General features: G+C 28.5%; 1 protein-coding gene across 2 annotated transcripts in view; it reads right to left on the bottom strand.

The window, feature by feature from the left end:
* Nucleotides 1–12,606, bottom strand: part of LOC107454008 (A disintegrin and metalloproteinase with thrombospondin motifs like) — a 218,042-nt gene that overhangs the window by 59,500 nt on the left and 145,936 nt on the right. For both annotated transcript variants that reach the window (XM_043046467.3, XM_043046466.3), the window contains exon 4: nt 254–462. In XM_043046467.3, coding sequence (XP_042902401.2) covers nt 254–462 — 209 coding nt within the window. The remainder of the gene's footprint in view (nt 1–253; nt 463–12,606) is intronic.

The following is a 12,606-nucleotide window of genomic DNA, read 5'->3' as shown; positions in this document are numbered from 1 at the left end:
GCATAAAAGGTGCTTTGAAAAAAGATTGATTTTGCTTAGAACAGTTTCATACTTTTGTTTCAAGAGAGGTATAAAATCAGTTTATATCATCGGCAAAATCATGTGAAATTAAAAAATATAATGGCAAAATATCATTTATTAAGGAAACAATTAAAGAGAACTTATGCAAACAGCATTCTATTCAGTAGAATGCTTTTTAAGCTTATTTTCTTTTCAAAAATTAAATTTTGCGAAAAAATATAAAATTACGTACTTGTGGCTCGTGGTAATTCAGTTGACCTGGTCCAGTTGTTTCTGCCATGAGAACTTTCATTTTCTTTATCCTTTGTTCGAAATCTGAATTTTTTCTTAAATTAAGGTGGAGTTTCTTTCCAAATGCTGACATATGAATCTGTTTGACGTCTTCTGATGAGGTATCTCGCTTAGATATTGTTCGCAAATTGACTATCTGATATTCTGGCACTGAAATAAATACAAAATTATACTTTAATATAAATTTTCATACTAGTATTATTATGGACATAATCCTAATAAAAAGAAATTATGCATCAGAAATAAAACTTTGAGTTCTGAAATAATTATGAAAAAAACTAATTAATTTCCCTGAAGAGAAAATGAGGAAATTTATAGAATTACTTAACTAGTAATTATTGTTGCATGAATGTACTGATTGTACATTCTGAACGTCAAAAACAAAAGTAATTTTTGATATTAAGGGTGCGGAAAGTAATGTCGTTTTTTTACATACACATAAATAGAATTTTAACGATTTTTTTTTAGAATCAATGATATCTAACATGTACACAACTTCTAGTATTCAAAATTTGAAGCATTTATTAAATATAGGTTTCATGAAAAATTAATTATGAAATTATTGAGACAACAGGCAAGAAAAATTTTCAAATATTATAATATATAACTGAATATGAAGTAACTGAAAATGAAGTAACAGATATTTAAATGATGGATTTTACTACCTTATTTAATTATTTGTAATTATTATTTAAAACTAGTGGGATCCTTGCACTTGCTACTAAAAAGATTTTAAGGCAGGTTCCAACTTAGTAAACTTTTACATTTCCCTAGATAGGATAGCTACAGATAGGATAGCTGATTTTGTTAGTAGCAAATAATTTACAGCACTAAATACACATTCATTTAAATATGAAAATAGAATCAGTAGCAATTGTTCTCTTGCACTAATGATTCCATACAGATATTTCATTTTATTTCCTCACAAAGCAATAACACTGTTTCTTTCATATTAAAATAAGTTTTAACTGAACATTTTGTATTTCTAAGGGTTCTTCTTCATCTTGCTTACATGGTAAGTAACAGATTCTGAAAAAAGTCAGTTACTTGCCATGTAAGCAAGAAGATAAGTATACTGAAAATATTAGTCAGAAAATATATCTGTGAACATTATCCAAGTTCGGAAATCAATATATTTATAATTAGAAAATTTATCTATCCAAGCAGCCGGTAAAATTTTCAGATGATGGAAACATAAAAAGATATTATTATCAATATACGATTAATTTTCATCCATTTTCCAGTTACCCCTTCCCCCTGTGGGGTGTGGGAACCATTTTTTCTGAGAGTGTAAAGTATTATAAATGAAACTTATGCAGGGTTGCTACTCAAATCTGGAAAGAAATTCCCTGTGTTTTCCCTGTACATATTGTACACAATATATTAAGAGGAAACAACAATTACTGTGTTCTTGTGACAGCTGAACATACTGAAGTAATGCTATAGTAAATGAAATAGTTCAGTATGGCTGAAATATCATGGTTAAATATCCCATGGATTACGCTTTGAGTGGTCACAATTTTTTAAAAGGCGAAAATAAGAAACAAAATTCTCTGCATTTTCCCAGTTTGTAAAGAAAAAATCAAAATCTCTGTATTTTCCTTGTCATTTTAGGTGATTTTTAAATTCCCTGTATTTTTCAGGTTTTCCATGCTCTTTCTGTGGAGTGGCTACCCTGATATGTCTCAAAATTAATAGTTTCAGTTTTTCATAATGCTCACTGTACTTGCTCATTGCTCATAGAGCCCATTGCGCAAAATACAACTAGCGCGACTAACGAATAACGATATTTTAAAATAATTCAATTTCTCAGGAGCTATTCGACTGATTTCTCTCAAATTTTGTATTTTGCCATGTAAAATTACATTCCTTAAAATTAAGTAAAAAAATTCTTGCATTTCAAAATGTTTTTGACAATTATTAAATAAAATAGTGAAAAGTAATAAAAGTTTACTGAAAGTTACTTTTTAAGTGGAAATATTTTTGAATAAATGAATTTTACGATTGTGTGCAAATAAAATTAACATTAAGGGGTTCAAACATTAAACCACTGTCCTGTCTGAACTATTTTAACCATATTTTTCAGATTGCAACTTGAGAGTTAGAAATCCAAATCCGTTGAAAAAAAAGATGCGTTTATTCAGAGAAAGTTTGTTTCTGTGTCCGATTTCTTAATTTAAAATAGTGGCTGCACTTATTAATTAGCATAAGTGCATAGGTCACACCCTTGAGCAATTAAGATTGAGTCCTAGAAAGTGAAGATCATTAAATCAAAAGTTATTCAGGGTGGTCCAGTCTTTTTTTTTCTTTTTTTTTGGGGGCACTAGATATATTTGTTGCATGCACAACGCGAACCATGTTTTTGTCCAAATTAAGTCATAATATTGTGTAATAAAGTGTAGAAAAGATCATGGCTGATATTACCCTTAATTACACTTTTCTCTTAAAGTTACCATAAAACCCGTTTTTATTTCTAATTTAAAACTAATGGACAGAGATACGAGAAATTGGGAAGAGATTATTGCCGTACTAAATTTAGATCAATCCAAACGAAAGCATGATTTACAACAAAAAAAAGAAATATGTCAGAAAAATCCTTTCTCAGGGAAAACAGTACACCACAGTTTAATGTAGAAAACCGTCTTGGAAACACAAGGAAAGTATTTGATTAAGAAATGTGTCTATCCTTAACTTTTATGCAATGGTGGTACGGACTTCCCATGCTGCCAATAAAGTTGTCGGGGGGATATAGAAAAAAGAGGGAGACCAGGTATGGTTGCTCCTGCTAGAAAACGAAGATTCGATCATTTGATCAAAAGTTATTCAGGGTAAACCATTATTTATTTTTATTTTATTTTAAAACATGGAGTCATGTTTTATAAATGGAATAATTAAATAAAACATGACGCCCTGAAAAACTTTTGATCGAATCACTTTATTTTGCATATCTCCAGAGTTTGAGATGCCATTTGAAATATGGTAATTAGCTAGCGCGGCCGAAAATTTAAACTACAAAATTAGATACAAAAACATAATTTATCTGAGGTTCTTCCAAACGGATTATGTTTTTAGAGATTAAGATATCATAGAAGTTACAACATTGAAGAGGGTAAATTTAATCAGGAGTCAAGTCAGAAATTTGAACCTCTTACTGTTTTTTTTTTGGTTAGTTATGTTTACTATAGATTTTAAAGAAAGTTCGAGAATCGAAATTCATTTCGCAAATTTATAATATTCGTTATCTGAACATAATTTTATGTAAAATAAATATTAAAAGCTAATTAGTACATTTTTCATTGTTTAATTTAATAATACTCGAAATGTTTTTGGATAGCAAAAAGTTTGATGTCATTCTAAACTATGCAGATTTAAATGGCAATATTAAAAATTTGAGTGTTAATAATTAAAAATAATTTTGTGAGTCATAAGAATTTAATAAATCCTAAACTTAAATTTTTATTTTTCAGGGTCAGTCTCAATGTTTTTATTCTAACTCTAGTTTCGATACTTCCAATTCATTTCATTTTTCATTCCATTACATCAATATTAACTGCAAACTCGTATTAAATGCACGCTGAAGAAATACAACTCAACTTTATAAAGGAGAAGCTAATTTTATGCGCAATTAGATTTGTGAAATAATTTTTTCAGACAAAATGATGTATTGTGAAACAATTTTTTTAGACAAAATGATGATTCTCACCAGATAAAGAATGCAATGCTCGATTAAAGTTCCAGACAACTGAGTTTTATTCTGATTGTTTCAAAACGTTTTTTTTTACTACCGATTGTTTATGCCGTCTGTTTGTTATGAAAAGAAAGTAGAGGAGATATATTGACAAATATGTTTACATTAGCTATAATAAATACCATACCAAAAATATCACATTATGTAAATCATATAAATATATGAAAGTAACATTATTGTGTTTATTTTTTGTACGTATAATAACAAAAGCAGTTTTTGTCACGTTAGTTCTGTAAGCAGAAACAAATACAGTTATCTGCATTCTGACCTTGCAAATTTACTTTTTTGATATGCGATTGGTAATGAAAACTGCACGTGAGCTCATTACCATCGTAATTTCAAAGAAAGAAATTTTTTTGATATCTTTTAAGTATCACTGGGTTTTTCACCTGAAGCTATTCTCGAGATTTGAATTTGATGAATGTTTTTTTCTTCCTATTATTATTCTGAATATTTTAGGGCCTTTGTTCTCTGAAAGGTATGATTTAAATGACATGATATAACATCGAAGCTCTAATGTTTATTATTAGCTTACAAATTTGAAACATGTTTTTATTCATTGCATTTTTTTTATATCGCTGAAATTATAGAACATTCAAAGATACAAATTGAAATAATTTTAAACGAAATGTTCAAAAGTTTTTTTTTTTGTTTTTAAACAAACGTTTACCTTTATTTGTTTTACATTTGCTGCTTTGTGTTATAACCTACCTTTTGAAGATATGTTTATATGTTATTGAGTACAATGTGAAATAAATAAATAAAAATAAAAATGGTACTCCTCGAATAACTTTTGATTGAATGATCAGATTGTCACGCATTAGGACTCACTCTTTATGGAAACAACTTCAAAAATGCTAATTAATTAGTAGAGGCGATGTTTTAAGTAACGAAGTCAGACACAAAAACGTACTACTTCTTTTTTTCAACAAATTTAAACTTTAAAAAACCGTATTTTTAAAATTTGATACCTTCGGAACTATTCTACTTATTTTGTTTCAAAATTTAAATTTTTGAACAAAATTTTCTTTTTAATTTATTAAGAAAACTCTCGAGATACAGCAAAATACGCGAAAAGTAATATTAACATTAAGGGGTTCAACCTTTCAACCACTCTTTTGACTAAACTATTGGGACAATATTTTTCAAATTGCGGCTACCCCTCTTATTTTAAAGGTCAGACATTCTCCAAACCCGTTGAAAAAAGGTATGTTTGTTCAGAGAAGGCACGTTTTTGTGTCTGATTTCTTAATTTAAAAGATCAAAAGTTATTCAGGGTTTTTCATCTTTTTGCGCATTGTACATGTTAAAATGTTTTCACAGTAATTATACATTTTGGTTTCACAGAAAAAGATTTTTCGTAATTTCAAAATTGATTTCACGTTAATTTAAAAAATCCGTTTTATCAACCAAAATGTAAATAAAAATGATTCATCGAACTATTTTTTTAATAAATAAATCCGCGCGATAGGGAACAAATTTTTTTTCACAAACTCAAAATAATCTATTTGTTGAAAATTTTTAAATTTTTTACAAACTTTATCTTTAAAATGTGAAGTTCCTCGGAAATAATCGTTTTTTTTCCTAACTTTATTTTAACTAACATCTTAACAAAACTTTATCTCATCAAACATTAACTTACGGTAATCTTTATTACCAGTTATATAATGGTAATTTTTATTTCAGTTACAACAATTAAATACGGCAAATTTTGTGTTTCGTTATAAATTCCAAATTTGTCTGAAACTCTTTTAGGTAGTACTGAAGTTCATCACGTTGTTAAGTTAAGTGCTGAGTTCGTCAGTTATTGTAATGTCGTTGCGTCGAATTAAATAAAAACGGAACCTGATGTATGCCTTCTAATATAGTTTGATGGAAACTATTTTTTAAGCGTTATACACTTCCAACGATTAACTCAAGACAACGATTGCCACGAAACTATCATTCATGAATAAAAGGCGTAGCACCCAAAGAGCTCCAATATCCGTTTAAGTTTGAATTTCATGGATCTGAAAATTATGCTACTCGTAAATAGTTACAGAGTTACATAGTTTTGTATTCACGTATTTTTACGTTACTAAAACCTCAAGGGTAAAAAAAAATGTTCCTGACCATAAATTTTATAGTTATTAGAAGGACAGACTTTTGTTGGTTATTTTACTTTAATTTCAGAATGGAAATGCAAGCAGTGTTTTATACCAATTTTGGAACATTTTATTTTTTTAAAAATAATGAGTCATAGCCTGAATTTTTTTATTTCAACTAATTATGCTATTAAAATGATATTGATTATTATAGTTTTGTTATATGAGAAAAATGAGTAGATATCATTATTACAATTGCAATCAATCTGAGGGGGGGAAAATGAAATACTATGCTTATATTGCGATTTTAGACTAAACATATAATACGCTTATTTTTAATTTAAAAAAAAAGAAAAATTGAAATACTAATTTTCTTTCTTTAATAATATAAATAACTTTTGCAAATAAATTCTTTTTCCAAGGAAAATATTTTCTTCTATAACCGTCCTTGAACACCCGATCCAATTTTGGGTTTACGACTACTAATGTTCAACTTCATAGCCTTGTAATTTTGAACCCAATCCAGAAAACAAGGGAATTCCTGGATCAAGTAATGGGAGAAATTAGCTTTCGTGGAGGATTTTTTGATGGAACTAACCAACATTAGCGTTACATGGAGAGGAAAACCACGAAAACCTCACATGGTTAGCCTGACGGTAACGGGACTCTAACCCATGATCCGTCTACCTTTGAAGATATTTTACGTCAGCACTATGGTCGGTGTGAGCTTGGTGCGGAATTCGTATCGGTTAGCCACTGCTAGGATTCAAATCCATTTCACCTCATTAGAAGGGGAACGCTCTACCCCCTGAGTCATCACGGCTCTAAAGAAAATATTTTATTTCGAAGAACTAAAGAGAGACGCTGAAAATGTTTATATTTACAATGCTACGCACAAATAAAAATTAGTACAATTCCAAATGCTGCACATTCACTAAGTGAAAAAAATGGTTAAAATATAGAAAACAAATTAAGTAAATTGGTTCATAGGTGAAAAACAAATTGTTAAAAAACCATTCGAAAGAACAAAATTCACTGTATATAAATTTTTAAAAAAAACTTTCATAGAGAAAATAAAATGTAAGCTAATTTTTGATGTAATTTGTAAATTTGCTGCATTGAACTGCTAGAGGAAGCATTATTCAGATATTCCAATGCAGGAAAAATTCTAAAGGCAGTAAAAAACAAACTTTTTTGTTAGAGAATAAAGAAACAAAATAAAAACATTATCAGTTTTATTCATTTTCTTGTCAATGATATCTCCAAAAGTTTCCAATTGATTTTTTTCACATTCATAAGAATTTCAACAGTGTTTTTTTCTTCTTCAAAAATCTTCCTCGAGAATTTTTTTCTCATATTTAAAAACGCAAATTATCTTCTCTAAACGGGTTTCAAAGAGTAACAATTTGTAACAATCTGATATGTCCATAACTAAAATCAATGGAAAGTGGACCATTGTTTTGGGTCAACGTCCGATGATGTTACAAGATGGTGCATCTTGTCACATCGATTCATGATTAAAAAAGAAGAAAAAAAAACACGAGTATTATTTGCTTTATTTTTGAAAAGAAAGACATAAATCGAGCGATGCAACAGACTTCCGCGTAATTTTTGTAAGAGATAGGTTTCCGGTTTTCTTTATATTTTCAAAATAGAAAGCTGTGAAAGAACTTTATTTATTATGTTTTATACTAAGTTTTCATGATGATTCATTTTAAAGCGTTTCTATTGACAAAAAATATTCTATTCTTTACATTTAATTAACAAAATGTCTATTTGTACACGAGAATTTATTCTAATTATTATTCTATTATTAGTGTTAATTAACACATAATTCTAATTCTATTATTAATGTTAATTAACTCACTATTCTATTCTGCTATTAATGTCAATTAACGCACTATTCTAATTCTATTATTAATGTTAATTAACACACTATTCAAATTCTATTATTAATGTTAATTAGCACCCTATTCTAATTCTATTATTAATGTTAATTAACGCACTATTCTAATTCTATTATTAATGTTGATTAACACACTATTCTAATTCTATTATTAATGTTAATTAACACACTATTCTAATTCTATTATCAATGTTAATTAACACTGAGAAAATAAGTATGGTCAAAACTGCCAGAATATGGTAAAATTGACTGTGTATCCGGTTCTATGGGCAGGCCAAAAAACTCCGTAATTTTACCGAGGCGATTTGATAATGATTTCGGAAAAATTAACAATAAAATATTGTTTTATAATGTGTGATAAAATTTAGTAAATGTAAAAGTTTGTAATTTTATCGCGATACTTTAGAGTAGTGGTTACCAACGCATCCGGCGAAGCCTTTTTTTGTGGCCCGCGAACTAAAATATATTAGTTGTCATTTTTTGCGGACAACTTTCTTAAAAAATCTATATGGGTTTAAAATATTTTTCTTTCGCTAAAAAAACCCCAATTTCTTCGTTTTAGTGAAATTTAGCATACCAACGGTGCAAAAAAAATTTATTTCTCAGGTTTTCTTTCCAGGAAAATATTTATTCAAGAAAATATTTATTATTATTTAAAATTCAATACCTCTGTTTTGTACAACTAGATAAAAATCTGACAGTAATATTTAATGTTCCTTCTATCATTAAAGAGTCCTATATAAAATTTTGATAAAGTTGCGGCCCGCCATTTGGCTGGTGTTTTTAATTGTGGGCCCCGTCCTCATGTAAGTTGGAAACCCTTGCTTTAGAGCATGGTATAAATACCATTTTTTCGGTTAAATTTACTTTTCAATTTTGTATTTTTTACTAAATGCGTAGTAATAAGAACTATAATTTTAAAAATCAGAATTTTCGTTTGACTTTCACCATATGAACGGAAAAATTACCAAATGAATGGTTTAAAAATTTCTTATTTTGGTTTTATTAACGAAAATTATGGGTTTTTTTTTACCAGAAAAGTCATTAGCATAGTCCGGAAATTTTACCAATTTTTTTTTCTTCAAGCAAAGAAGAAAAATACGCAATTGAATTCTTGTTTAAATATATTTTTATTATATATTTTAGAGCGAACTGAACTATAATTTAGCCAAGAATTTGCTACAATATGAATATGATTCTAAATTGAACTATATTATCGAACTTCTTAGGCATGAAAATATTGCTTAATTTAAAAGGAAACTTTTTAGCACCTTATAAAATCAACTTCAAATATCTAATATATCGAAAATATCCAATATCCCATTTCCTACTTCATAGTTGAAAAAGGTTTCATGTTTCATTGTTGAAAAAGGTGCATTTTATAGAGAAAAATTAATCATTATTTGGCTGTAAACACCCTTTTAATATTCGAAAAAATCAGTTTATATTAAAATATCTCTGTTTTACAGTAAAACTTTATGTTACATAGTGAAAAATAATACATTCCTCCAAGTCGAAAATATTTGTTTCATAGTAAAAATTATTCATTGTGTGATAGGAAATAAAAATCTTGTAGTGAAGTATTATAGTCTTTTTCTAACCGTAAATACGCATCTCGTAGGTGAAAGTATTCATTTTGCAATTAAACTATCCGCAATATATACTTAAAAAAATTTGAGTTAAATTCGAAGCGTTGACCGTAAACTTATACGGCCTTCTCCCGTCTCATAAAAAAAACAGAGGCCGTCATAGTTAAGAACTTCAGAAAAATTGAGCATTAATTTGTACTAATTTGTAAAAAACTTCAGAAAACTTAAATAGCGTTAAAATATGTCGAAACTAGTTTTTTAGATAACATTCTATTGTATATTGTGATTGCAATTAGTCAAACTTTTGTATCTACAAATTAGAGCAATCATTATGCTTATGCATATCATTTCCTAAACATACCTACGTTTTAGCCATATTTTATTTTAAGAGTAAGATTGAATCACTGTTCATAGTTACGGGGAAAAAAACCAAATTAAAATAAGAATATAAAAAGTGATGTAGGAAGCGTATTCGCTATTTCCATATAGGCTTACGAGTTCAACGAAATGAAACTTAGCTGTTTGGAAAAATTAATACTTTCATCGAAAGTTTTGTAAAATCCTTATAAATGACACCCGTAAACTCCTCTATTCTCCTTTGAACTCTTATCCCTTCTTAAGGATAAAAGGGGAATATTTAGAGGGGTGGAGTTGAATTTCTTCTAGTTAGGCAAGTCAGATATTGTTTATCGTGTATATTTTCCTGCTGAATTGAACGGAATAAAACAGGAATAGACAAGAAAAATAGATAATAAGTTATAAGGGTTTTGCGTAAAAGAAGAGCAATTTTTACATGCCCTTAGTAACATATCTGCATTATTATTGATAAAAAGGAAGTTTTGTTTCCCTATGAACTCTCTTAACCAAATGAGACCAAACACGAGTAAAAAAAGATAATTTTTAAGCGTTTCAATGGGTTTCTTTTCTAAAAAAAAGTACTATTTGTGAAATGTACTAATTATAAAAAAAAACTTTTAATTATCTTTGTCATAGATTAGAATTTTAACTCATTCATTCCAACATGAAGAATTACATTGGAAATTGTACTTAACATCTCTTCAGATAGCCACTAGATTGTAAAGTGGAAAGTGTATATAAGTGCATGCCCAAAGTATAACTTTTTGTGCAAAAACATAAGTGTAACTTTTAAACAATTTATTTTTGTGACTTGTAAGTAGTCTCATTCAATTAAATGCAAAAAAGTACGTAAGAAATAATGCCTCACTTGTTTAGATAGCAATATCAAATGTGTAAATAAGTACTAGTATATATTAGTACTTTTTGTGCATAAAAGCTTTATAACTTCTAAACTATTAGGCTCATTGTCTCGAAATTGGTCTCATTCAATTCAGCATGAAAATTACATCGGAAATAAGTACGGAACAAAATGTACATCGGAAATAAAAATAATATCGGAAATAAGAAGAAAGAACAATGTCTCTTTTGCCATTTACATCTGTAACAATACAATTCGGTAATTACAAACAGCCTTCCCCGAAAAAACTCAAGTTTTTCTATTATTATATCAACCCCATTTATAATATTTCCATCATATATAACCCCATTTTTCTCAAAAAGGGCATGCTGTGGAAAGTTGGAGAATTATCGGGTACCATTTATAACGACTTGGGCATTAATTTTTCCTGAAAGACCCTTTTTCGCTATAATTATCACTCTGTACTTATTCAAATAATTATGTAATACATTTTGAAAAAAAAAGTGCGTGGAGTCCCTTCGCGCGGAATAAGTTAAACTTCGTAACCTGCGACATTAATTGTAGAAGAATCAGCAGTCGTAGAAGGATCACTAGTTCTATTCAACGACTCTTTTTCCTGCTCCCTAATAAATTATATGTGTATCAAAACAAACTAAAAAAATATTTATAGAAAAACAATACTTTTATGACTTTTATTATTTTTATGCTAGTGAGAACCAAAACAGTATGGAAATGAATGAGGGAAAACTGGATCCTACCGCGTGATTTCCCGACCAATAAAAATGTAGCGTTAATCGTTTAACGCAACCTTGTTGGAAGTCGCATAAGAAGTATAACTTCAAAAAAAAAACAATTTCAAATTTTAAATTCCTTTAAAAAATATCTGCATAGCTTTTGGCACAACTGTTATTTGCATAGCTTTTGCACAACGGTTATTTGCATTGCTGAGATACTAATTCTCACTCAATTAAAATTCAGAAAGTATGCTTGGTAAGTTTTTACGTTTTAGCCATTGTTCTACAATTTGAGTAATGAAAAAAATTGAAAAACAGTCTAATTGTACTGTAATTAAAAATTAAACCCCAATTTTTATTTTCACGGTCATGATTTATGCACGTTTGACCTTGTGTTAATCACGACATGCCAATTTGAAAACTTATACATTTTTCTATCCCATCGTAAAAATTCATTTAAAGTTATTAAAGCAGCAACATTTTCGGAAGTTGAATATTATAGCATAATAAACTTCTGAATAAAAATGCATTATTATTTTTTTTGTTGCTATAAACTTAAACAAGAAATTAATATTGATTATAAAAATATGAATATTCTAATAGAAACATAGCATATTCTAATAGACCTTCATAACAAACATACCCTTGTATTCAGGTTTTTGTGTCTCTCAAGCATTAAAAAAAACATAAAAGCGATACTGTGTTATATTAAGATATTACTTTTTTATGATATTCATAAAAATACCCAGCATTGTTAAGTTAATTATGATAGCAGGAAAATATTTATTTTGAAAGGCATATTCTTTATAATGTTAAGAAAAATTCCTTAAATAGCAACTTAGCAGCAATCTTGGTAATCCCAACTTTTAACATGTGACCTCTTCTGAAGGTGAGGCATAACGACCTCATGTAGAATGTGGGACAAGCGATCAGTTCCGTGTTAAACTCTCACTTAAAATGAAAGTGATAAAAAAAAAAGCATTGATGAGTAATTTTTAAATTATTTATTTTGATTTC

The sequence above is a fragment of the Parasteatoda tepidariorum genome, chromosome 8, assembly GCF_982258835.1.
Source record: "Parasteatoda tepidariorum strain Cologne lab strain chromosome 8, Ptep-v5.0, whole genome shotgun sequence".
Taxonomy (NCBI): domain Eukaryota; kingdom Metazoa; phylum Arthropoda; class Arachnida; order Araneae; family Theridiidae; genus Parasteatoda; species Parasteatoda tepidariorum.
Note: the sequence above shows the minus strand (reverse complement) of the source record. Positions and strands in the feature narration are given on the sequence as shown.